The sequence below is a fragment of the Ambystoma mexicanum genome, chromosome 8, assembly GCF_040938575.1.
Source record: "Ambystoma mexicanum isolate Mex_15411 chromosome 8, UKY_AmexF1_1, whole genome shotgun sequence".
Taxonomy (NCBI): domain Eukaryota; kingdom Metazoa; phylum Chordata; class Amphibia; order Caudata; family Ambystomatidae; genus Ambystoma; species Ambystoma mexicanum.
This window is the reverse complement of record NC_090929.1, coordinates 1,401,893,357-1,401,920,680: the sequence shown is the minus strand read 5'-3', so window position 1 is coordinate 1,401,920,680 and position 27,324 is coordinate 1,401,893,357. Positions and strand designations below refer to the sequence as shown.

Here is a 27,324-nt window from a genome sequence, read left to right as displayed (position 1 = left end):
ACAGAGCCCATAAGAATGAATGAGTGGAGAAAGGCTCCACTCATTCAGGATTAAAAGAAAAAGGTTCAGAAGTCCAGCAAAATGTGCTGGCGGTCTCACTAGGAGAGGGGATGAAGCACAATAATGATCCATCTCCCTAACAGTGTGTGTTATTATACCCAAGTCCCCACAAGGTACCAGAGGGACAGAATAGAACTCGCGTCTCACTATCGCATGATCAGTCTGCGTGTTGAAGGGATGAAAGGATCAGCTGCAAAGCGACCACACTGAAGTGCTCATTTAAGTTGCACTGATTAATCCAACAGAAGTTCAGTACATCATTAAAACAGCAAAGCTATCTGGCATGTTTGTTTCCTTCCCATTAAACTAACACCCCCATCCCCTCTCTTTCATATCCGCGAGAGTCTCTGGCCAGTATGCAAATGGCAGCAGAGTGCTGTATTAATCTGAGCATTTTAACAGGTCTTCTTCACTGTATAGGAGTGGGAATAGCAATCTAGTCCCCGTTCTGTTGCAGACTCCTCTTTAATGGTTTCCACATTCAGGAGGTTTCAGCTATCAGCTTGCGTTACACTGGCCGATGGAGACGTGTGAAGATTTATTGCCGAAGGAAGGTGGGCGGAGGCAAGTCTGTATAATTCTATATCACCTCCTAGAGGACGTCTACTGGTAAACACCAAAAGGCACTTCCACAGGTAGTTTTGTATTTGTATTTATTGTGTTTTATATAGCGCCTTTGTCCAAAGCGATTTACATAGGATAGTCTACATTATAATGAATCAGAATGCAAATCAGCGTTCATAAACAGTAACAATCAATTAGCGTTCATAAGAGTAAATGAATCCGTTTTCATAAGCAGATTAAATCAATTTGAGGACTGTAGCAGGTGGGTTTTTAGAGAGGAATGGAAGAGAGGATAGGAAGTAATGGAGTGAAGAGACAGGGGAAGCATGTTCCAGTGAAGAGGGGCTATGAGCTGGCCTACACTAGGTGAGGAAGATATTCCGGCAAATCATTTTAACCATGTGTTACTGCATGCAGTTTATTTCCAATGTCTTGGAAACTAGGGGGTGGCAGATTTGTTTGTTTTTTAAAGTTTTTTTTTAAAAGTATATATATCTTCACAGATAAGGCAATTACATTTCAGCCTAAGCTTTCAGATTGCAAAGCCCTAATTCCATCATATAAGTAAAATAGTGTTCTAAAAGGAACTAGTTACTTACCTGTAATTGTTGTTCTCCAGCATGGGTCTTGCATGGATTCACATGCTCATGAATATTCCCCGTCGTCAGGCCGGGAATCCTCGGTAAAAAAAGAAATCTGTATCAGTTTCGTTTCTGATCTGTCTTTCTTAGTAGTAACCAATGACTGGTCTCTGGGTCATACTGCCCCCAGCCAATGACTGCCCTCTCCCTAAGCCCCGCCTCTGGCAGCCATTCTCAGATTTGGTAGCATGTAAAGTGGCAGTATAACCAAGTGAAGAGTCGCAGAGGGGTAGGAGGGAGGGTTTGCATGTGAATCCATGCCAGACCCATGCTGGAGAACAACAGTTACAGGTAAGTAACTTGTTCCTTCTCCAGCATACGGTCTGGCATGGATTCAAATGCTCATGAATATAAGAATATATAGTAGTACACACATGCACAACCATGGGAGGTAGCAAAGGCTCAATATTAAGCATTACATCAAAACTCAACATTAAGCATTTCTTACCTCCGCACCAGGCTCACCTTAAGCGAACAGGTTGCACAGCACTGCTTGGCCGACCCTGGACTCCTCCCTGGAATCCCGGTCGACGCAGTAGAATCTCGTGAAGGTGTGCATTGACCTCCACGTAGCAGCCCTGCACATGTCCAGCAGGTGCACACCAGACAAGAACGCCGTGGTAGCAGTGACCGCTCTGGTCGAATGGGCTCTCGGACGGCCGGGCAACGGTCGGTTCGCTAACCGATGACAGTGCATGATGCAGCCGGATAGCCATCTGTAAACGGAAGCCTTTGAGAGAGCCTTCCCTTGGTTCACAGGTCCAAAGTTGACAAATAGCTGTGATGTCCTCCGAAAACTCTTCGTTCGGTCCACGTTGAACTTCAGCGCTCTAGCTACATCCAGCGAGTGCAAAGTCCTCTCGGCCAGCGACGAAGGCGATGGGAAAAAGACTGGTAACACCAAGGGCTCGTTGAGATGGAAGTCCGACGGCACCTTGGGCACGAAGGAGGAGTGGGTCCTCAGCACTACCGTCGTATCGTGAAAGGTCAGGTATGGAGGCTTGCAGGATAGTGCCTGGATCTCTCCCATGCGTCGTGCGGAGGTGATGGCCACCAGGAACGTTGTTTTCCACAACAGAAGCTTCAACGGGGCCGAATGCAATGGCTCGAATGGCGGACCCATGAGCCTGGTCAGCACCACATTGAGCTCCCACGGCGGGAATGATCGAAACAGTCCCTTAATAAATTCCTTAACCAGGCGATGAGACCACAGGGATGACCGCCCTGTAGTCCTGGTGTATCTTGATTGAAGCATGAGATAGTCCAGTTTTGGCTAGCGACAGAAGGTACGGCAATACTTGAGGGGCTGTAATCCGCAGAGGGTTAATCTTCTGTGCACGGCACCAGATAGAGAACCTCTTCCACTTATGTCCGTAGCACTTGAGAGTTGAGGACGCCCGGGCCTTCGCAAGAACCTCTCTGCAGTCGGCCGGGATATTGTATCCTCCAAACTCTAGTGCTGCAGGAGCCAGGCCTGCAAGTTCAGCGACTCCGGGTCGTGATGAAGAATTGCGCCTCCTTCTCTGGAGAGAAGATCTGCATCTGTCGACAGCTTGACTGGTGGGGACGCTGACAAGTCCAGAAGGTCTGGGAACCAGATCTGTCTCTGAAAGAGTCGGTCCACTTGATCCTGGCGTAGTTCCCACTCGTGGCACGAGCGCAGCTCTCTGCTGAGTGAGTCGGCAATGGTGTTTTTTTATCCCTGCCAGATGAAACAGCACCAGAAACATCCCCTGAGCAACGCCCGATGCCACAGCTCCTGGGCTTCCTTGGGATAGGGCCCGGGATCTGGTTCCGCCCTGCTTCCGGATGTAGAACATCGTGGTAGTGTTGTCGGTGAAGATCCTCACCACCTTGCCCTTGAGGGAAGGGAGAAAGGACCTGAGGGCCCAGAACACTGCCCGGAGCTCCAGGATGTTGATGTGGAGCGGCTTCTCCTCCGGGAGCCAAAGGCCTCTCGCGTGAAGATCTCTGGTGTGGGCTCCCCACCCCTCCAGGGAGGCATCCGTTGTCACCGTCGCCTGGTGGGCCGGGGTCCGAAAGTCTGTCCCCGCCGCTAGATGAGCGCGGGTGCCCCACCACCGGATTGCTGGTCGGAAGGTCTTGTTGAGAGGGATCTCCTGTCCTTGAAGCTGCGTCAAGGAACTCCTGTAGAGGGCGCATCCAAAGCCTGCACAACCGCACAAGATAAATGCAAGAGGACATCATCCCGAGGGACTTGATGGACCTCACTCTGGCCACGTCCGTGGCCAGCAGACGCTGCACCTTGCCTAGGATGGCCTTTGTCCTTTCCTCCGACGGCGAGGCCAGACGCGCCACTGTGTCGAGCTTGGCTCCCAGAAACAGTGCAACTTGAGAGGGGACCAGGTGGGACTTGGGGAAGTTGATGGAGAACGCCAGGTCCGTGAGCAGCTGGACTACAGCAAGCTCCCTTGTCCTTGCGCGGATGAGCCAATCGTCCAGGTAGGGGTAGACGTGGATCCCCTGCAGGCACAGCCGCGCCGTCACTGAAGCGAGGCACTTGCTGAAAACCCTGGGTACCGACTTCAATCCGAACGGGAGGGCCTTTAACTGGTAGTGCCGCCCTTGGACCACGAACCTGAGGAACTTCCGGTGACCTTTTAGAATGGTAATGTGAAAGTATGCATCCTCCAAATCCAACAACGACAGGAAATTGCCCTCCTCCAGCTGTCCCAGCACGTGCTGGAGGGTGACCATCCGGAACTTCTGTGCCTTGATGTACTTGTTCAGTCGTCGCAGGTCTAGGATGGGTCGCCACCCTCGCGTCTTCTTTTTCACGAGGAAGTACCTTGAGCATACTCCTCTTTGGGACGAGCTCGATGGCACCTTTCTTGAGCATCGCCCTTACCTCCAACAGCAGTTGAGGGACGTGGTTTTCTTTCCTGGCCACGGGAGGAATGCGGGGGCACTTTTTAGAAATTCGAGGGGGTGCCCCTGGGCCAGGGCGTCCAGCACCCAACGGTCGGTGGAGATGGACTCCCACATGCTGACGAACTTTGCCAGCCGGCCTCCCATCGGGGTGTTGTTGCGATGGGGGCCCAACGCCACGGTCGGTTCAATCTTGCTTGGTGGACTCTTTGCCGCCTTGGCCTCCCTGGCGACGACGGCAGGATCCACCCGACTTGCCTCGTCCTCTATAGGCTTCCTGCGACGAGGAGCGGGCCACTTGGCGGTACGTAGAGGAGCCACCGCCGAATCCCTTGGAGGCACCCTGCTTGCCTCCGGAGCTCCGAAAGGACGGTCTTCGTTGCTGGAGAACTCCTAGGGCCTTAGCTATCTCTGTGTCCGCCTTGATGGTTTGGAGGGACTCATTCACTGTTTTCCCAAACAGGTTGTTCCAGTCGAACCGCATGTCCAAAACCTTGGCTTGTATGTCCCTTGTACGTCCTGGTGGAAATCAGTCGCCTTGAGCCACCCTCGTTGTCTGAGGCAAACGCTGTTGCCTACCTGGCGGAAACCGGTGTCGGCAATGACCGTTGCCACCGTTATGGCATGGTCCGATACCACCTCACCTTCCTGCAAGATCTCCAGGGCCTCAGCCCTCTTGTCGTCCAGTAGGAAGTCCAACAGCGGGGCGATCTTGAACCATAACTCCCTGTCGTAGCGGGCCACAATCGCGAGGGCGTTGGGCGCCTTAATCGTTGTTGCCGCCGACGAGATAACTCATCGTCCCATTGCATCCAGCTTCTTCAGTTCGCCGTCCGGCGGGGAAGTTTACGTTGAGGCCGATGCCCCCCCTGCTTTCTTCTTGGCCGCCGCCGAGACGACCGAGTCAGTGGTCGGTTGCGCCCGAAGGCACAAAGGTGCCACGTGGGGGAACCGTTACTTCTTCTCGTACCAATCCCTCTTGGCAGGCATCTTCGACGCCTGCTCAAGATGGGTTCTTGAGAAGGGTGAGACCCTCGTCCCAGATGTCATCCAGCAGAGGCACGGCGAAGACTGTCTTCCTCTTGGCCGCGCGCCGTTGGTAAAGGAAACCTTCCTTCTTCTCTTCGGGGCAGAGCTGAAAAAGCTCAGATGCCCTGGCGGTCATAGCGTGGAAAGACCCAATCTCGTCAAGGCGGGGAGGCCCGGGCTGGAGGCGATGGGAGCTCCGTCCCGTCGTCGTTGCCATCCGTACCCATCGTGGCCATGTCCGTTCCCGTGTCATCCCCAGGTATGGAGGACGTGGGCAAAGGCTGAGCAGGCCGCGAGGGCTGAAAAGGCGGGGCTGGATGGGTCTGTCTTCTCTTTGGGGGACTTCCCGATGGGCCTGGCTCAGGCTCCTCCGTCGGTGGTAGGGGCAACCTCGTCCTTATCTCCGAACATAAGGATTGTATTGCCAACAAAATGGCCGCCGAGTTATCCTGCGGCTCCGGAAGCGACGGGCGTGACGGTCGACTAGGAATCTCGCCGGCGCCGCCGTCGCTCTCGTCCCCTTCGTCGGGATCCCTCCTGTGGGACCGGGCCTCTTGGATGCCCTCGTCGAGGCCCTCCAAGACTTCAACCAGTTCCTCCTCGGAGGCTGTGTCCGTGTCCACAATGGCCACCAGCTCCCCCCTTCTTTTTCCACCGGGGTTTTCACGGGGGTCTTCTCGATGGGCCTGAAAGAGGCTTCCCTCCGCGGTGGCAGGGGAACCCTGGGCCCCGAGGTCGCCTCCACTGGTGTAGTCTCCTCAGGCTGTGCCAGGGTTGCCGCGACTTCCTAGATAGAGGCCTTAGCCGGGTGAATCAAGTCCTTCACCACCTTCTGCGGGTCTGTGGCCTTCACCTTGAGGGGAGGGTCACCGCCTCGGTCCCCATCGGCTGGATCCTTCGAGATCGACTGGGGCCTCTCCAGAAGCTTTGACGGGTTCTCGGCCTTCCTCATCCCTGAGCCAGAGCGTTGGCTCGTGGTTGATGGCGCTGGAGAGGATGCGCCCTGCCTGGCAGCCAAAGAGCCCGACCGTTCGGCGCTCCCGGTGCCTGTGGACTCGCGGTGCTTTGCCTTCTGTTGGGCCCCCGTCGCCGGGGCGCCCTCACAGGACTTAGAAGACCACTCTGACTTCTTCTTCTTCTCACCTGACGGGCTATTTCCTTCCAGCCAGTTGGAGAGACGAAGGTGTCGGTCCGTGATGGTCCGTTCCGACGTGTTCCCGCAAAACGCACAGTCCTTCTCCACGTGCATTTTGTCCTCATGAAGGCAGTAGAGACATTTCGAGTGCTCGTCCTCCTTGAACACATTCTGCAGCTGGCATCCAGGGCAAACCCTGAACAGCTTTCCGGGCATCGAGCTTCCTTTCTCCTGGGACATGTCCGGGTAGGCCGCAGAAACTTCTGGACTCCTCCAAGAAGCGTAACTCGACAAAAACTTCACCCTTGAGAGGCGTAGAAAATCCGAAACGGGTCCCCGTTGATTGGATGTAGACACGGTGGAGCTTCAGGCTCTATTTGACTGAAAAATGAGAAAATCTCTTTGAAAAAGCGTGAAAACGGAGCAAAAAGCTTGAGAGCTAAACACGAGGACTCCCAACACTTGAGCGTGCGGTAAAAATCTGAGGATGGCTGTCAGAGGCGGGGCTTAGGGAGAGGGCAGTCATTGGCTGGGGGCAGTATGACCCAGAGACCAGTGATTGGTTACTACTAAGAAAGACAGATCAGAAACAAAACTGATACTGATTTTTTCTTTACCGAGGATTCCCGTCCTGACGACGGGGAATATTCATGAGCATGTGAATCCATGCCAGACCCCATGCTGGAGAACAGCAATGCCCCAGTAGAAAAAAGAACATTGTACCTCTTCTATATTACAGCAGCTGGAGAACATGCTTTGTCTTGTAAACCGCTTCAGAATACTACTAAATTGCCACCAATCAGTTGGCACAGTATTTTCATTTGCAAGAGAGTGTCTTTAACCCTGTCCTGTAGTTCCAAAAATGGACAGCAGGTTTTACCTTAGTCCAGGCACCTTTAACGTTGCCCTAACCAAGTTGTTAAACAAATTCACATACAAAGGGTGAGTGTTTAACCATCTAGCATTCTAGTACGTTTAGCTTGACAACTCAGGAAACAGTTTTGAAAATGTCCACTCCATTTGAATCTTTCCCAAATGTATCTACATCCTCGTTTTTTTAATAGGTGGAATGATTGTGTGACATTTGCTAGGTTGGAGAAGTGTAAAACGTTTTATAAGAAAAAATGTATAAAAGAGTAAGCAAGGAACACAACTAGCTTTTAGAGAGACTGATTCTAGAGATTGCACTTTTCATTTTGGTTTGACAATCCTAATTGTATACCTGAACTCCTAGGTCCAAACCTTCGGTTGCAGGCGAGCAGGTGCTTCCTTCACGCTGTGGCACAGAAATCCGGTCGCTGATCTTTAGCCTAACAAAAGCAGGCAAATCCTCTGTAGGCTACGGGTAAATAAGTAATACCGTTAGTTTGTGGGGTTAACCAGACTTCCATGCCAACATGCTTCCTAGATTCAAAATGAGTCAATATAAACACTATTGATTATTGCCAATTAATAGAACAGTCGTGCTAAATTATGACAACAGGCAACACGAAGCACTGATCAAAGTCAAACCTTTCCTACAATTATGAGAATTCTTCTATCTGTTATACTACAGCTCAATTTGAGCACAATACTGTGTCCGCAGGCCACCATAACAAAAGCACAGCACCAAATGGGTAGTTAAGCAAGGCAGGGTTGTTCAACTCCAGGACTCAAGGGGCAGAAACATGTCAAATTCTCAGGACATATCTCATTATTATCCAGGAGATAAATTAGCTTACAAAGATTCTAAATGTATGCACATTTTTCTCATGAATATTGTGGGATTTTGTGAAAACCAGTCAGGTTTGCAGCCCTCGAGGCATGGAGTTGGACACCCCTCGAGTCAGGGCTCGAGAGGTCAAGTGCAGAGCAGACCTACAGTGAATCAGACTAAGTACCATGTGGGTTGTTCCACAAGGGACTGCATCTTGCAAATTCTGTCACTCACTGTGCAAGCAGACAGTCCATAAGGTGAAGTGGAGATCCTCAATAAGCTATGGCTATAAATGTAGCATAACAAAAGCATAAGGCATTCACAACAGGCATTTAAATTGGGTGGCGTGCCGAAATCATGATTTAGCTATAGTAACAAGGCCATGGAAGGAAGCTACCCAAGCCCACACTGTGACCACAGATGTCTTACACTGCGATTCAAAGCAGTGAAACACATTAAAAACACCTCTGCCATCAGCTCCTTTCAATCTGCACTGAAACATCACCCATCAAACCTAGAAGAAGCACATTTAACCACTAGCTCATTATCGCAGCCCCACCATGACTACCCTGCCTTTGGATCTTTTGCAGACCTGGTACCTTTGACTATAGAGTCGTGTGTCTTGTCCTATGCCTGCAACATGTACCCTGTATTTCCCAAACACCAATAGATCAGTCACTCATTTTCACTTATGTAAGACACATGTAACAAGATCGCCTATATACTGATTTCTGGTCGAAACAAGTTGTTCCCACAGTACAAAAATAAACACAATAAATAGAAGTTCAATGGTACAGCTGTAAAAGCAAAGAACAAGTTGCATCATCTAGCATTCTGATAGGATGAAATATAGAACAAGAAAACCACTCTAGATTAAAATGCTGGCTAAATTAAAATAACAGATCGATGGGAGGGGGTTGGCAATTTGGGAGAGAATTTCTCTACCGATATTAAATCCGTCCATAAAGGTCACGACTGGGAAACCAAACACAGATTCTCACTGGGTAAGTATTTATAGCACAGATTAGCTCTGGAGATAGTAAATCAGACTCTATAGGTTTGATTCTGCACACTAAAACACATTACATTCAAGATGCCATAGCAAAGCAGAGAGGAATAACATTGTTTAACCATACCTCAGGATTTAGCTCAGCCACTGCACTGGAGCTTGGGTACTGGTTCTGGACAATGAGGATCAATGTAAGGAGATCTGCAGCTCTCACTGAACTGGCATTGCGACTGGAAATATTTGTGGAAAAAAGCAAGAATAGGACTCGAGTCAATTATTTTGATATGACGAAAACAGCAGGAATAAGAAACGGCATAGACAGACTTACTTTTATTTCACGCTTTTCATAAAATACAATCGTGGCCAAACTGCACTAAGAGCATGGCACAAAACCCAGTAAAACAAAAATCTACCAATATAAAGTACACGCAGCAAACATAAAAAGCACTGGCAAAGACAATAGCTCTTTAATTAAAGAGTGTAACACTGTTTTGTAAAGGTTGAAAAAGGGATATCCTTTCTGTTTGCAAAGCCAGACCTGCTGCTTTTGCTAATGTGTGTTTGTCCTAATGAGGATTTACAAAGAAAGGACACTTCATTCAGGAAGCTGGATCTATTGGCTTTGCCAATGCAGGTTTTTATGGCTGGTGCATGCAACATGCCAAAACGGAGAAATGGTGCCTGGTACATTAATCTCTTTAGTGCTGAATTGTTACTGCGCAGGAGGCTGGTGCCTAATTGGGTGATCATTTTTGCAAAATCCTCAGGATTTGGCCTCGTTCCCTCAGACCGCTTACCCCAACCCCAAAGCTGTCAGGGTGCAGGGTGTTAAGGGCAGTCGGGGCTCTGTTAAAGGCCCCAAGCACAGGACAACAGGGAAAAGAGCAAGACAAAACCAAAGGGAAAAAGACTCCAGCCTTATCAGAGACTTCTCTGTCCATTTTGCAGGCAAAAAGGCCTGCGAACCACAAGTCCCAGCAGCCTCCAGGCCAGGAACTACTTTTTCACTCCCATGTTGGGAGGGACTTGCGCACGCGCTTGCACGCAAGACAAAGGCACGGGGCTTGTACTTAAGCACCCGACCAGAGCAGACGCATCTTCCGGAGCTCCTGCCGATGGGGAATACGCGAGGGGCCACGCCCCAAGGAACAAGCATTCCGGCCCCTCGCTCATGCCAGTTAAGTACCGCAAGACCCTAGCGATTGACAGAAGCACAAGCCCAAGTATATCAGGCACCCGAGTGGCACGACCCAGCCAGGCCATGGAGGAACTGACTAGTCCCATTAGCCCCTCCAGAAAGGTATTCAGGCGATCCGCAGAAGTATCAAACCTTTCTGACTCAGTGTCAGCTTCACTTCCTCACTAAACCCGCAGCATTCCGGTCAACCCAGGCTAGGGCGGCCTTTGTTATTTCCTATCTCACAGGGGATGCGGCGGCTTGGGCAAATCCTTTGGTACAAAGGGATGATGGGGTACTGTATAGTTGGGACGAATTCCAATCTGAGTTTGGTAAAATATTTAATCGCCGGGCTGCCGCTATGTGTGAAGATAGAGAGTTGCTCACCCTGCGTCAGGGTAATAAGGAGTTAGTCACGTATGTGACTCAATTTAACAGGTTGGTGGCAGAGGCGGAGTGGCCTCGGAATAAAAGGATGTCTCTCTTTTATCAAGGCCTACGTGATGAGCTAAAGGACCTAATTGCACAGGTCGACCCTCAACCCCAATATTGGGGTTGAGGGTCGACCTGTGCAATTAGGTCCTTTGATCTAACCTGGCTATTGGGCGAGAGTCCCCTCGCCCAATAGCCAGGTTCGATCAAAAACACGTGACTCGTGCCTCGGAAAAATCAGGCGGGGACGAGCCTATGCAGATTAGGTCGACCCGAGGCCCACTCACTAAGGACGAAAACGGCGGCGTAAGGAAGGTCTGTGTTTATACTGTGGAACCACAGAACACTTCGTTAAAGAATGCCCTACGAAACCCAAAGCGCAGGGAAACACCTCAGCTCGGCGGTTGTAGGGGTACTACAGCCGAGCCAAGGGAAGAAAGTTACCTTCGTCATAGACTTTGTAAACTATGCTCCTCACATCACCTTGCCTGGATCATTGCAATTCCTGGGACGGGAGGTTAGGGTTGCCCTACTCCTAGATACCGGTGCCATGGGTAACTTTATGGACATAACGTACGCTAAGTTGGGAGTGCCTTTATGTATGAAGAAAACACCGGAACCAGTAAGGGCTGTGGACGGAACAGCTTTATGTTCTGGCACCATAACCCACTCCACTCAAACCTTGACACTATGTTGTCTACAAGGCCACAGAGAGGAAATCAGGTTTGATCTTATAGCAGCGCCACAGTTTGGCGTTATTTTGAGATTACCATGGTTTTCGAAACATAATCCACACGTGGATTGGTCCAAGGGTACTGTATCCATGTCCTCATCACACTGTCTCTCACACTGTGTATCAGTGGTACAGACCATGTCCTTGGTGCAGGGAGCTACGTTAGGACCTATCGTCACAACTGTAGAGGCATCAGATCTGTGTGATCTACCGCCTGAGTACCAAGATTTCAAGGATGTATTCCGAAAAAAAGCAGCTGAAACATTACCACCCCATCGGCCATTTGATTGCCATATTGATCTTGAACCAGGTGCAGTACTGCCCTGTAGCCGTGTGTATGCCCTAACCGAAGCTGAGACAGAACATCTAAAAAATGACATCGAAACAAACCTGAAAAGTGGGTTTATCTGACACTCTAACTCGCCAGTCTCGTCACCACTTTTCTTCGTACCGAAGAAAACGGGTGACTTGAGAACCTGCATAGATTACAGAGGAATTCATCGTATTACGGATAAAAAACGGTATCCCTTACGGTGTCCAGTCATAATTTCGAAAACATAATTTCGAAAGTCAAAAAAGTCGAATCAAAAATGTCGAATTGTTTTTTTTTCGATATTTTTTTTTGGGCTATAGTTTCTGTGAAAAAAATAGGTAAAAATAAAAAAAGGGGGGTTGGGGGGAACCCCCCCATTTCGAAAAAAAAACGTCATTAAAAAAAAATGCGACATTTTTTTTTCTGACGTTTTTTTTTCGACTTTTTGACTTTCGAATATTTTGTATTCGAAATTATGTCTATGAACCATCCCTTACCATTGATTGCAGTATTGCTAGATCAAGGGTGAAATGCAGCTCTGTACACGAAACTAGATCTTCGGGGGGGTTATCACCTGGTACAAGTGCGGGCTGCAGATGAGTGGAAAACAGCATTCAGAACCAACTTTGGCCTGTACGAGTACCAGGCGATGCTGTTTGGATTATGTAATGCCCCAGCAGCGTTTCAACACTTCTACGCGAGTACTTGGACGTCTTTACAGTAGTCTACATCGATGATATATTGAGTTGTGATGCACATTCAAAGCAAGTATGGGGGGATATTCAGGTAAATTTGGAAGCCGCGAAAAAATCCTACAAATTTTATGCAGACAAGAAAAGAGGTGCAAATCCCAAGTACAAACAGGGCAACAGAGTCTGGTTATCAATCCGAAACATTAAACTATCTGGACCTCGTAAATTACAGCCTAGGTTCTTAGGCCCCTTTACTATTTCGGATATAGTCCATCCAGCGGCAGTGAGGCTGGCGTTACCCCAACAAATGAAAATTCACCCCACTTTCCATGTGTCTTTGTTAAAACCAGCTTGTCCATCCATTCGCAGTGAGAGAACACCAGCCATAATTGTACAGGGACATCCCGAGTATGAGGTTCAAGCCATTTTGAATTCGCAACACTAAAGATGGGCTATACTACTTAGTTGACCGGGTAGGATATGGTCCTGAAGAACGGTCTTGGGGACCTGCGCACAATGTGCACGCCCCTAGATTGGTGAAGGCATTTCATGTGAATCATCCTGGGAAACCTAAACCCAAGCCCATCCCTGCGGGGGTGGGGAGGGGTACTGTCAGGGTGCAGCGTGTTATTAAGGGCAGTCAGGACTCTGTTAAAGGCCCCAAGAACAGGACAACAGGGAAAAGAGCAACACAAAACCAAAGGAAAAGACTCCAGCCTTATTGGAGGCTTCTCTGTCCATTTGGCAGGCAAAAAGGCCTGAGAACCACAAGTCCCAGCAGCCTCCGGGCCGGGAACTACTTTTTCACTCCCATGTTGGGAGGGGTTCACGCACGCGCATGTGCGCAAGACAAAGGCACGGGACTTGTGCTTAAACACCCGACCAGAGCAGACGCATCTTCCGGAGCTCCTGCCGATGGGGATTACGCGAGGGGCCACTCCCCAAGGAACAAGCATTCCGGCCCCTCGCTCATGCAAGATAAGTATCGCAAGACCCTAGCGATTGAACCCACGCTGGATTTAAATGTGCTGCAGCAGGGAGATAGTGCGGAAGCAAGAGGGAAGCATTTGGGCTCCAAATCCTCAGAGGGGCACACGCAGGGGGCACAGCCCAGCCACATTATGTCCCCTGCTGATGGCAAAGCTAAGTGCTTAACAGCGTTTTGCTGCATTTAAACCAATAGTGATTTCGGCCTGCATGCTGCATGAAAACTAATACACGCAGCGCCTTTCCAGTAAAAACACCTTCAGCCACGTGCGGCAAACTTTGGCAGCACGTAGCGCTTTTTGGTTTCAAGCCACGTGCAGCAAAACTTTGGCAACACAATGGGTATTTTCATTTCCTAGCCACTTGCGGCAAACTTGGGCCACAGGTTCTGAATCAACCATAATAGCCACGTGCAGCTGGTACCGCTGCACATCTTTTGTTTGGCATTAACAGGCTGCATGAGCAGACTAACATTCCACGTGCATGTCTCTGCACTAACCAAACCCAGGGGTGGGGTGTCACCATATGATATGCCTGTTCTCTTGTATTGTGCCCTATGTGAAGTAACACAGGTCACTAATACTGAAACTCTCTTGCAGCATTTGAACTGGTCCGAGCACCGGACCTGAGTGTGCGCAGGCAGGAGGCCAGCACTCACCCCCAGAGCTAAGTGCCTCTTTTGTATCAAAAGTTAAATGTAAAAAACTGTCTGCATGTTTTGGGCAATAGTGTGTATGTACTGTTATTTCACCCAATGTTCCCTTGCCTGTCCACTTCCCCATTCCTAACCCTCATCCCGGTTACCCTCTGCTCAATACCTATCCAACCATCGAGATCCTAACTCTCTTTCCCTGCTGGGGTCTCGGAGACCTGCATGAGCACTGTCCTGCAGGCACCCAGACCGTAGTGGGGGTAGTTGGTTCGTGCCACTTCTGCGCCTGGAATCCAGAGCTGTGACACAAGCTCACCTGACACACAAAGATGCACACTCTCTAAGGAGTCCATACCTCTCAAACTTTTGAGTTTCCAGAGTGAGTGAAAAGATTTTTATTTTTGGCGGTTGTAAGCCCATTCAACTGCATTGGTGGGCAAGAGGCTTGGCGGATGAGTGAGCAGATCCCATTGCAGGAGGCACTCAGCAAAAGCTTGTGACTTGAGGCATGTGGATCATGAATAGATCAAAGGGAGTACCTGTTATGACATGTAAATAATTAGAAATGTGCCAGGGACCAAATTTGGGTTGAAAGAAGCCATTGCTCTATGCAAACGTATAGCCGCAAGGAGGCTTCCTTCTCAAAATCTGCACTAAAGAAGTGCAGGCTGGTTATAAGATGAAAAGTACATAAATAAGTCAGGATCCAAGGTAGACTTCTTAAAGGGAGTCTCAACTGATTATAGAAAAAGCCCAGTTCAATAAATGTGTGAAAACTGGCAAACAACGTAAAGGAATTGTGTCAGTCTCTTTTAGAGAAGCAACAGTGACGAAAAACTCCTGAAGAGGAATATTTCTAGGGGAAAACACAAGTGGATTTTAACCTATTTTTTAAATTTGATTAGCGTCTTAAGTTTGATCTTTACCCAAGACTTCCTCACACCACACATCAGCTTCCCTTGTTGTTCAAGGAAACTGACATACTTTACGATAGGCAGGCGTTTCATGTCATCTTGTCAGTGTTAAGCAAGAACTGATGTAGTAACACTGTGTGAGACACTACACCCAGAGGTGACTTGATTCACAAGGACATTAATGGCATTTATATATCACTTGTACACTTTGCAGATTGAGGTTGCAGAAAGGAAATGCTAAAGGAAGGAAAAAGGTTAAACAGGTTCTCAGGGCATGCGAGTATAGTTAAATCTTCCAATGAAGTCTAGACACAACCTTTCCCAGCGATAACAGTTTAAAAACAAGTTATCACTTCTGAGGGACAGTCAATGGGCTAGAAGAGTCTGCAGGGAGCCAGGACAGACAAAGTCAATTGGAGCACAGTATATGGGGTGAGGCACGTGTAGTTAATAAAAATCTTGTACAAAGTTAGAGAGTTCTATAGAAATCACTTGTAGGGTCACAAGCTGTTACACTTCTGAAAAGCAGAGTTGAAATCAACTCAAACAAAAGAAGCCACTGCAAGTCTCAACTGAGAAGAGCAAAGCTAAAGACACTGAGGTAGGTACCCAAGTCTGAACAGTACCTCTTATTTGAAGAAGAGTGGCCAGCTGGCTTCTGTCCTGTTGCAGTGATGCAGATCCCGGGTTCCTGAACCTCAGTCGTGGGGGTCGTCGGCAGCTACGGCGCTTTTCAGATCAGCAGCACTTTGCGGTTTCAGCACGCAGTAAACAGCACCACCACAGATCTTGGATACCAGTTGGGCTTCCTTCACGCCTTTAGTCATGCACTCTGGTGAGGGGACTCGAGCTCTAGTTGCCCTGCATCTGAAGGGTACTGGGGAGAATCCTGGAGCTTCTGGCCGGATTGAAGACGTTGCACTAGACTACGGATTTCTCAACCCCTGGAATTTGGTTTCTGCAGCAGCAAAGAAGTACAGGCAGTCGGGGAAGATGGTAGTTTGTCTCTGGGTTAGTTGGTCCCACTAACCCAAGGGAAGAAGTCGTCCCTTCCAGAGATTCTCTTGTCGATCAGAAAAAGGAGTTTCAGCAGAGCAGCACGGCTTCACCGGGCAATTCAAAGGTCCAGGAGGATGCAGCAAGCTTTGTTCACGGTTTCTTCGTCGGGTGTTCTTCCCAGTGGTCGACTGACTCTAGTCCAAAAACCCTCGCCTTTTAAGCCGGTTTCTCCCATGCACAGGCTAGGCTGTCACTCAAACAGCAGGGCTCAAACCTGGCTTGGCGCGTAGAGTAAAACCTATGAAATACCTCAAAAACAGGAAATGGCGAAAAAAGACGACCAGGGACATTGACACAAATGGTCACCCATGGGTGCTATACTGCAGCTGAGGATTTAACCTGCAATAAACCACTGCCACCAACCATTTAAAGTAGTGAGGGTAACATAAAAATGTTACAGGAGAATGTAGGATAAGGGGCTACTAGGTAAAACCCCCAGCACTCCTCATAAGATGGTGTGTGCTGAACCTACAACAAGAGAAGTTAAGTAAAGTCAATTTCACTGAACTATTCTTGGGAACAGTAGTTCAATGAAAAAGGTACTTAAACCTAAGTAGAAATCTACAAGTATTTCCCTGTGACACTGCACTGAAGGTGCGGTCTGTCACCATACAAATAGTAGATGCCTATGGAGTTTGTCACACTCCAAAAACAGTGGAAACATACAATCCAAATCAGGTCAAAACACATGAGAGAGTGAGCAATAGGACTCACTCACTCCAGGGATAAAATTAAAAAGTCAGAGAGACAGCTGCACACCGAAAAACGGTGGGAGCAAGACTCCAGGGCCCAACAGGAGCCACTGTACCTACAGAACAAACCCTACCTACCACCAGAACCCCATAGGGGGCACCGGACTGCACTTCATAGCCTTGAGAAGGACCTACGGGTCGAAACACGTGTCGGCTGACCGCATTGGGACATATGAACCCTGACTGTACCTATAAAGGGTGTATACAATCTAACAAACCAAATAAATTAATGGTTTTCACAACCAAGCACTAAACTGCATGAAGAATAAAATTCTTGAACTTGACAAAAGCAAGGTATCCAGGTTACCCCCTTCTCTCTACCCAACAAACGAGGTGTGGGCTGCACCTCAATAGCAACCTGTGATCTTGCCAAAAAACTAACCAAACAGATTTTCAATACTAGAGCTCAGCAAGGTTGGCTCCGTCCTAGAGCCCACGTTCTCCAAATTTCTTCAGACCAAACAATGGCAAAACACTCACGTTCTATAGTTACCAACTTTGTCTCGCTGTCCTTCAGTTTCCTACTGATGAAGCAGATAGGGGGTTCCCTGTCTTGGCTCAAAACTGCACATATACCTGTGTTAGAAGAATCGGTTTGTACAATGAAGGATTGGTTGTAGTCAGGAACTCTCAAGACTGGAGGTTGACAAAGGGCTTTCTTCAGTCCTTCAAAAGACTTTGTGCACTCCTCATTCCACCTGACCTCCTTGGGGATTTTGGGTGAGAATATCACATTCCAGGGAGAAGCTATGGTCCCATAGTTCTCTATGAAGTTCCTGTAACACCCAGTGAGACCTAGGAAGGCTCTCACTTGAGTCCGAGTACTAGGGATGGCCCAGTCTTGTACAGCTTGTACTTTGCTAGGCAACAGCCTTATTCCACCTCCTCCTACCTCATGTCCAAGGTAGACCACTTTACTCTGACTACATTTGCTAGCCTTTATGGTCAGATTGGCATGTTCAAGAGCCTGCAAAACATATCCTAGGCAGTGAAGATGCTCTTCCCAAGTGGGGCTGAACACTACAATGTCATCCAAGTATGCCATGAAGAAGGGCCCTCACCCATTCAGAACTGGATTCAGCATCCTCTGAAATGTAGCAGGTGCATTTATGAGTCCAGAAGGCATAATCTTAAATTGATAGAGGAATCCTGGGGTGGAAAATGCAATTTTCTCCTTGGCATGGTCTGTCAGAGCTATTTGGCAATAGCCTGAGGTCAGGTCAAATGTACTGAGGAACTTGGCTGAACCAGGTTTGTCCAACAGCTCATCTGTCTTGGGTAAATGATCGGCATCAGTCCTGGGGACCGCATTAAGAGCTCTATAGTCCAAACAGAATCTCAACTCTTTGGTTCCTGCTTTTGGCACTAGTACAACTGGACTATGCCCATGGACTTCTAGATGGCTCAATAACCGCAAGATCAAGCATCTTCTTGACCTCTTCCTTTATGTGGGTTCTTACATGATCTGATATTCTGCAACCCCTGCTTTTGCTTTCATCATGCTGGCCCCCAGGGGTCATGCCTGGTGTCAGTGAAAACAGGGAGGCAAACTGATTCAACAGGGCCTTGCACTCCTCCTATTGTTGCAGAGTCAAATCTGAAGAGAGTTTCTCTCCTTCAGTTGTCTCATCTGAGGAGATCAGGGAGAGCCTCACTCTCCTCCTCCTCTTATTTATTTTTTATTTATTTATGTATTCATATCGCGCCAAAGCCTGCGGGCATCAGGGCACCTACAGATAGACAAAGACACATGAAAAAGAAAAAAAAAATGGGACAGCAAATCATAGCTACAGAAGCCTAATCGGTTACTTTACCGGTTCTTTATAACGAAGGGTGAGTCATTTATTTAAACAGCAGGGTTTTTAGTTTCTTCCTGAATGTAAGATATTTGGGTTCTAGTCTTAGGGAGTTTGGTAGCTCGTTCCACTTAGTTGCTGCTTTTGTGGTGAAAGAGCAAGCAAGTCCATTAGCTTTTATTGCGCGTGTGATTTTCACCAGTCCTTGGGCTTTAGACCTTAGTTCACGACTCTTGATCAGAGGCTAGAAGCAAAGCTCCTAGTTCTGGTCTGGAAACATAAGCCTTCAGATGGTTAGTGTGATAGACCCTAGGGGCCCCCTTTGGGTTGCCAAGTCCACTAAATAATTGACCTCTCCAAGTTTACCCACAATCTCGAACCGTCCAATCCATTTCTCCTGTAAGGACCACTGCCTTCTAGGTACCATAACCAAGACAAGCTGCTCTGGGGTAACCTCCACCATGCTGGCCTTCAGGTCATGCCAATCATTGACCAAAGCCTGACCTGCTTTCAGGTTTTGTAAAGCTTCTGTCATCATCAGTGCCATCTTCTTCCTGAGGCCGAGCACATAGTCAGTCACTCTCACTGGCTATAGGGAAGGAACACTCTCCAACCCTTCTTTGATCAGGGCCAAAGGGCATCTGTCTGGATGACCATAAAAAAGTTCAAAGTGGCTAACCCCAACCCTTGCTTGAGGGACTTCTCTATAAGCAAAGAGAAGGCATGGCAGTAGAAAGTCCCACTATCTTCTAAGGGGGTTCCTCGAAAGCACCCATCATCCTCTTCATAGTACGGTTAAACCGCTCAACCAATCCGTTGGTTTGGGGATGGTAGGCTGTTGAGAACTTGTAAGTCACTCCACAGTTTTTCGACATGGTCTGCATGCAGTGGGACATATAATTTGACCCCCTGTCAGAGATGACTTTCTTAGGATAGCCTACCCTGGTAAATATACCAAGGAGGGCCTTAGCCACTGCCTGAGCAGTAACAGTTCTCATAGGTATGGCCTCAGGAACCCTGGTAGCATAGACTACCACAACCAATATAAACTGGTTGCCTGGGGTAGTTAGAGGGTCTAGGGCACCAACAATGTCAATCGCCACCCTCTCAAAAGGGACTCCCACCACAGGGAGGGGCACTAAAGGTGCCAGAAGTCTGACAAGTGTGGCAGCGCCTACATAATTTATCGAAATCAAGGCCCATCTTGGGCCAGTAGAAGTACAGATATAACCTCCCTTTGGTCCTCTTGAAACTCAAGTGGCCAGCCAAAGGAATCTCATGTGCTAACTGTAGGAGCTTTTGTCTAACCTCCCGAGGCACTACCAGTCTCCTGTAAATCCCTTGGGGTATATTCAGTATTTTCACTGTAGAGGAGGCCATTCTCCCAGTAAAGCCTATGCTTCCCTGGCTCTTGCCATTCCAGCTGGGAAGCTGTTGCTGGTGCAGACCTTCTAGAAAGGGACACTCTTTGTCCTCTGATGAATTCTGCACTAGACATCCACCTTCTGCAAATAAAGTCTGCAGCTGAGGATGGTCTATAGGATCCAGATCCCCAACACAGGGAAGCTTTTCCTCCAGCTTTGTGTCCCCAGTAGCTGTCTCCGCAGAGTTTGGTTGGTCTTCCATTCAGCCTCAGCTGGGGAAGGGGCCACAGGGTTGACCTGGGACAGTGCTCCCAGTGATGTCCTTGTCCTATGCACAGGCATAGGTTTGAGACCTTTCTTTCTCCCAGAGGCATTGGATTGCTCCTTTGTCTCTTTCTTTTTCTCGGAAATAGAAGGGTGGCCTTCCTGTCAATTGGAGGTATTGGAAATCTCCTCAACCTCAAACTGCAAGTCTCTCAAGGTTGTCTCTCTGGACAAACTTGTTTGCTCCTGCTTCTTCTTGCTGGGAGGCCTGTTGGTACTAGATACAACTCCAAGAGTTTTCAAATAATTTCCCAACAGGACTCTCCCTGGCACTTCATTCTGTATACTAACAGGAACTTTAACAGTCATATTATTGCACTGGATGAGAGCTGGCAGAATAGGAGCCATTTGGATAGCGCCTCCTGCAGGTTTAGTTGGACCTTTGGGTGCCTTAGCTTCATCCTAAGGTTTGAAAAAGCTTTTCATCTACCACTGTAATGCTTGCCCAAGTGTCTCGGATGGCAGGGTTTTCCTGGCCATTTATAACAACACTGTCCTTATAATATTCTCTTGTGTTATCTGGAATGGGGTTAACATCCACATTCTGTTGTTCCCACAGACCCAGGGACATTAAAAAAAAACATTGGCTTGAACTCCAGTGAGGTCTTCAGCTAGTAGTGAAAGTGAAAGTGTGCACTTGCCATTTGAGCTTCTCCCTAAGGGACGAAAGATAAGGAGGCAGTGTGGACCCCTGAAGGTTTATCCTTCCATCTGGTATCCCCTTTGACATGGTCTACAGACCCACATATAAAACTTTTCCCAAAGGTTCCGTGGAATGGGTGTTTCTTTTGACTTCCCTCTGGTTTGGCACCAGAGGATACACTAGACCTACCAGGTTTCCCATGGAATTTACCCTTGCTACGTTTGTGGCCATCTTTTGGATGGTTGGAATTAGAATTATTTTTCCCTACTTTCTTGTGCTGCTTACCCTCTTCCTTCTTATGAGTTTCCCTAGAGTCCTTCTGAGTGGCCCTGTTGGCCATCCATAAGTCATCAGCATGTGCTAGCTTTTTAGGATCAATTTCTTTTGAGTCAGCCAAGTTCTGTCTCAGATCAGGAGGGAAAAAAAAAAGATTCTAGCAACAAAAAAAAAAGATTCCTTCAAAGGTGTCTACTCTGTACCCCTTAACCCAACCGTCTACGTTTTTCAAAAATTTACATACCCAGGTAACCCAAGGGGTACCATCAGTCTTGAGGGTCCTAAACCTCTTAAAGTACTGGGAAGAGTTTTACCAAATCTGGCTATTAATGCCAGTTTCACTGATTCATAATCCTTTCTCTAACTGGTATCCAATTCCATCACAGCCTTTCAGGGGGAGCCTAGACATGAGAAATGGAATTAAATAATTCCCACATATTCGTTGAAGACCATAGGTATATTGAAACGCACCCAGCCAATCCAACACATCAAGTTTAGGTTCATACATACTCAATACTTCTTTAGACAGGTGAGACCTCGTGTTGCATCTCTCTTTCTCTTAGTTTCAGGACTTGATGTTTTGGCTTCAGCTTGGAAATTTAGTTTCTTGAACTACAACTCTAATCTTAGTCTTTCAATTCTGGAATTCTGGGCTTAGGTTTGGACCTTATGGGGTCCCAATGGGAAGAGACTGAGGCACAGGAGTAGGCTGTGGCAGAGGGGATCTCTCTTCCTGAGACTCCTCTACTCCCTCCGACTCCTCTTGCAGATTGGAGCTGGACTCTAAACTAGCATCCTCATCACTATCCAACGCATTATTTGGGTGAGTAGAGGATACAGGCCTACTACCCAAGCTTTGGTGATTCAACAACCTTGTAATCAATTCACATTTTCTTCCTTTCAGAGTCAGGCCCTTGGATTTACACTTGTCTTTCAGTTGATCTACTGTCAGGACAATCAGGGCTGCCTCATTAAAGTTATCCATATTTGGCATGTTAAAAGTCCTTAACATTTTGATGGAGCTTAGCCTTGTAGCTGGTTTAGTTGGGCACACCTATAGCAAATAGTAAATTTAACCACTCTATGCCAATCCCATCGTCTGCCACCAGCGTTAGGTAAGAATTGATGTAGTAACATTGTTTGAGACTACACAACACTTATCTGCTTGGTATTAGGTAACCCATCATTTGGTATAGGTTTGTACTAAACAAGTTGGTAGTGTGACTGAGCAGCCAGGCCTATCTCAAGAGGGGTAAATGTGAGCTATAGGGGAGTTACACAGAGATTCACAGTGACATGTATTCAAATAAACACTTACACGCAAGGTTTCTTGAATAAACAATTATTCATTAGTTAGTCAGTTAGAATAAGCCGTCTTCAGATGGAGCAATATAACAGTAACACTCAAATACACTTCAAAAATACACACTCTGAAGATTTCTAAATCAGTAAGCACCCATTTGGGTTGGCCCATAGACACTACCTACACCCTCAGGTGACTTCAATAGTTAGGGTGCTGGGGATATTAATATATCACTGTTTAGAATCAGTTTTAGGAATATGTCAAAGGAAAAGGATTATTAGAACAAAACAAGAGATCAGACAAATATTCTGGAGCAGGTAAGTACTTTTGGTAACCCCCAATGCAAAGTTAGTTAACCCCTTCCTGGAAGGAAGACACCACCTAAGCAGAGGAGAGAAAAGTCATTCTGGGAGCCAGGCCAGCCAATGTTATGTTAGCAAAAGTCAAGGTGAACTGAAGCACTTCTTGCAGGTAAGTGAAAGTCGTGCACAATGTTTTAGAAGTCTTTGTAGAATAAGAAGAAATTCAAAGTAGGTCCACAAGCTGATTAGGCATGTGAGGTGAAGAAGGTGTTGGCAACTCTACAGGGGCAACCAAGACAAGTCTCTAACGAGGACAAGCAAGGTGGCACAACAAGAGGTACGTTCTCTGAGACTTTACAGTACCTTTAGGTTGAAATAAATTGCAGCAGATGACTTCTGTTCCTGTGCAGCTCTGCAGATGCTGGTATTCCTGGGCCAGAGGGGACTTCTGGGGACTCATACACTACAATGGGACGGTCACCGCTCGCAACCGGCAATCTTCAAACAAGTGGCACTTTGGGGTTTAGGCATCTACCACAAATAGCAACACCGCGGTTCCTGGCTGTCGAGATGGCCTTTCCTTGTATCAGGGGTCCTGCACCCTGTTGAGGGGGTTCAGGTTCAGTCAGTCCTGCTTCCTGGGAGTCCAGAGGATCATCATGGAGCTCTTGGACAGCTTAAAAGCAATGCACACAATCTGGTGTTCCTCTCCCTGGTTATTTGGTTCCAGCAGCGACTGCAGTGGAATTTCAACCAGCTCAGAGAGGATGTCCAGGAGGCTTACTTTGGAGTCGATTGGTCCCAAGCAGGGGCTTCTCTGTTGATATAAATTTGGAGTTTCAGCACAGTAGCAGCGCTTCACCGGGCAAAGCAACGGTCCAGAAGTTGCAGCAGGCATCCTCTTCAAGTTCTTCTTCGGATGCCTTGGTCCAGTGGTCGACTCTGCCTTCCAAGCCAAAATGCCTTGCCTTTTATGCAGGTTTCTCCCATTCATTCCAGCCTATCTGTCAGGCACCCAGCAGGGTGGCTGTCCTTACCAGACAGCCAGCCGGCCAATCACCTAAGAGTGCATTCCTGTCTCCTAGGAGACTAAGTACAGGGAGTTTCGGGCACCTCCCTCGCTTCCTGCCCTCGCCAAACACCCTAGAGCCAGAGGCGGGCTTCACTTGTGAATCCCACCAAAGGCAAAATGAACAAAGGGACCAAACCTGGTTTGCGCAGAGTACATCTCAAGAAGGACCTTTCCACAAAGAAATGGTGACAAAAAAGACCGGGGCACCCTTGTGTGCTTTACTGTAGCTGCGAACGCAGCCTGTGGTAAATGTACACCACGGTAATTAAAAGTAAACCACTGCCACCAGCCATTCGGTGAGAAAAGGGTAACATAAAATTGTTACATGAGAAGTTAGACTAAGGGGATACTAAGTAACCCCGTCAGCACACTACTGTAAGATAGTGTTTGCTGGGTCTAGAAAGTTACAAATATAAGTAAAGTGAATTTCACTTTACTGCTCTTGGAAACAGTAGTTCATCCAAGAGAAGGTATTTAAACCTTTGGAAAATATGAAAGACTTCCATGTGCCACTGCACTGAAGGTTTTGTGTGACACAATGTAAAAGATGATGCCTATGGAGTTAGTCAGACTCCACAACCAAAAGAAACACAGAGTTTAAAATCACATTAAAATATATGAGAGAGTGGGAAAAGGGGTCTCACTCTTTCCAGGTTAAAAATTCAAGTCCTCAAAATCCAGCAAAGTTGCTGGGGGTCTCTAAGGTAGAGAGGAATTGGCACACTTCTGAGAATTCTCCCTAACACTCTGTTTCACTGATTTCCTCTCTTTATAATCTTCTTCAATAAACCCTGGAAATCTCCTCCATGGGCTCTTTTCATTCTTGAACAACACTCCTTGGTTGTATCTTTTCTTTAAAAATATGCTGTAGACAGCAAGTCTTTACCTATTTTCTCACACTCTTGTCTCTTGTTTTATAGTCTCTCAATTCACTCTTGGTTATATGATTTGGGTATTGATTCCCTTCTATAATGTCTCTCTCTTGGGATCTTTCTTTAGTGCTTTCTCTTCTCATACTCACTTTGCTTTTGAGACTGTGTCCCTTCCTCTCAGAGTAGCTGTATCCAGTCTCTCTCTATGAACTTTTTGGGGTTAGTTGATATTCGCTCTACTAGCTCTTCACATTTCCATTTAAACAGCTTTAGTCATCCTGTATTCTTTTTTGATACGAGGACGAGTCACACTCTTCATGCATGTTATTACCCTCACAGGGCTGCTGGTTATTGACGGTAAACACATTTCACATTGGTCATTCAATAATTGCGTTCTTTGCAACTCGTCATTATGTTTCCGATGAGTTGTTCTCTTCATATGCTCCTTCCCCGGCTGACTCCCTCCTGGACCCCTGTGTTCCCTGTACCTTCAGGTGAGCATGGGAACCTTGCAGAGATCGGCACTCGCTCAGTTATTCTTCTCAGTAACCGGTTCCTTCTCTCTCGGCTTTCGTCTGCGTCCCGCTCTCAGCTTCCCCTCAGGCTGCTGCCTGCTATGGACGTGGACATCAGGGAGCTCTGCTTGTTGCCAGGAGTGATGGTCTCAGTGTAGTTCCATGGGTGCTCTGGCCACCACGATTTGCTTGTGGTCACGCCACCACCAGGTCCTGGACACCTCTTCTCTCTCGGGCAGCGGTTTCCCCGTTGCCTTGCTTGCCAGCGTCTCACTTTGGCAAGCCTCTCTGATTCGAAAGATGTGGTCTCTACGGCTTGTCTCTACTCCGCCCCTTCTTGGTGCGAGGCTTCCCAAACGTACAATACTCCCTCTACTCCTCTCCTCTACTTGTCTCAGTTAAGTGCAAGTATCTTAAAGAGACATCTTCTTTTACGTTTTGCTTCAGCATTGCTTACAGCCACATATACTGATGTTGCATTCTTCTTCCCAGCAGGCAGTACCATACAGGCTGATAGTGTGGCTGAGCCAGGCTGTTCCTCACAGGAACGGGAGTCCTTGTTCTCTAAGGGGGAGTCACTCCCAGTGAGATTCCACTTGTCCAGACTGCTAGCGAGGGTCCTGCGGAACAGGCGCACTTCTCTAGGCTCAAGGGGGTTACTCCCCTTTGGGAAGAATCGTGTAAAATCCTTGATTCGTCACAAGTCCCAGTCCACAACCATGCCACCAAACTATGTTTGTTGCTTGGCAGATGTGATAGCTGAAGACTGTCCATGAATAGACAGCCCCTGACAGTTTTTAATGGTGTAGGTCCATACTGTTGGTGAGCTTTGGAGGAAAACTCTAGCTTGAATCCTGGATAAGAGTAACTCATCAGATCATCATTGGAGCCCAGACCCCTTTGAGGAGGAGCATCTTGCTGAAGACCTGGAACTCCTCATTGCAGCCATCAAATATTGTGTTTTTCAACTGTCCAGGAGAAGCTCTGCTCCTTTCCCGATCTCCTGATGGCCTTCATCTGCTCTTCCACCCCATGACCAGCGGTAACAATCAGTTTCGACCCCTGCTTGAGGATCCATTCTCGGAAGCCTTTGGAACTTTCCTGCAACCATCCTGTACTGTGACCATCTTCCTCGTGGGCTACGTCGCTGCATCAGTCGTTGTCCCAAATGTAGACTTGGGACTTTGCAGACCCTCGGCTTGTGAAACAAGAGGCATCCCACTTCAGTTACAGCTTTACAGCATGAAGAGGGGTCTCACAAGGACCAGCTTCTACGTTTCCGCAATGAGGGTTGTCTTCTGCCGTTTGAACACTGATTTCGGTCTGCAGTCTGGGGTCCTTGGAGGTTGTCGACAATGTGTTGGTCCTTTCTTCATCTTGCAGGGCCATCCAGTTGTCCAGTGCCAGAAACAGTCTCAGTCGAGCGTGTGTGGCACAGTCGACTACCCAGAACTAAATCCAGATGCTGAAAGTGATCTTTGTTCCAGCACCCCTTGCCCTGCTACAATGGAACCAAGTCACGAAACATGGAGGCCCAGCAATTTCAGGAACCTCTGAAGTCGTCCCTGAGTGAATCAGATGAACAGGGGACGATTTAAGATATTGGATGTTTATACCCACCCCACCTCGATAGTGTTTAATTGGTGTACAGTTCTTGCTCTACTTCTCCCTTGCCCGACCATGATCAGTGGATTTCTGGTCAAGGATCTGTCCCTGATCTTTCCCTAAGGTGTTGGGATTGGGGGTCTCCCATGAACTTTACTGTAATTGTTCTTCAACTTTCAAACACTAAAAAAACTGCCTTGCCACACTTGTAAAGACCACCTTAAAGACTCCTGAAAACAGTTCAACAGTTGTATTGGGATTTGTGAGTTTAAGGGCACTGTGCTCCATCTCTGGTATCAAGGGAAGGAGTTTAAGTGTAGAACCTTAGAATGATAAGGTTTTGTATTGTGTTTTAACTACTTTCTTCTTGCATATCATTTCTCAAGTTGTTTTATTACTTCCCTTGTTCTTTCTTCACTTGCTTTGCTACACTACAGTATTCAATTTTGAATTTTATTGTGTTTAAAAGTAGCACATTGGTGCTCTGTAGTTAGAGTACCCCAAAATCGAATGTGTAC

The 27,324-nt window shown here is 47.7% G+C and overlaps 1 protein-coding gene across 1 annotated transcript in view; it reads right to left on the bottom strand.

The window, feature by feature from the left end:
* HPS1 (HPS1 biogenesis of lysosomal organelles complex 3 subunit 1) overlaps positions 1–27,324 on the bottom strand; it is a 591,196-nt gene that overhangs the window by 261,999 nt on the left and 301,873 nt on the right. Inside the window, exons 8-9 of the mRNA XM_069611540.1 lie at positions 9,151–9,253; positions 7,541–7,657 (exon numbers count right to left, since the gene is read on the bottom strand). Of these exons, the coding sequence (XP_069467641.1) occupies positions 7,541–7,657; positions 9,151–9,253 (220 nt within the window). The remainder of the gene's footprint in view (positions 1–7,540; positions 7,658–9,150; positions 9,254–27,324) is intronic.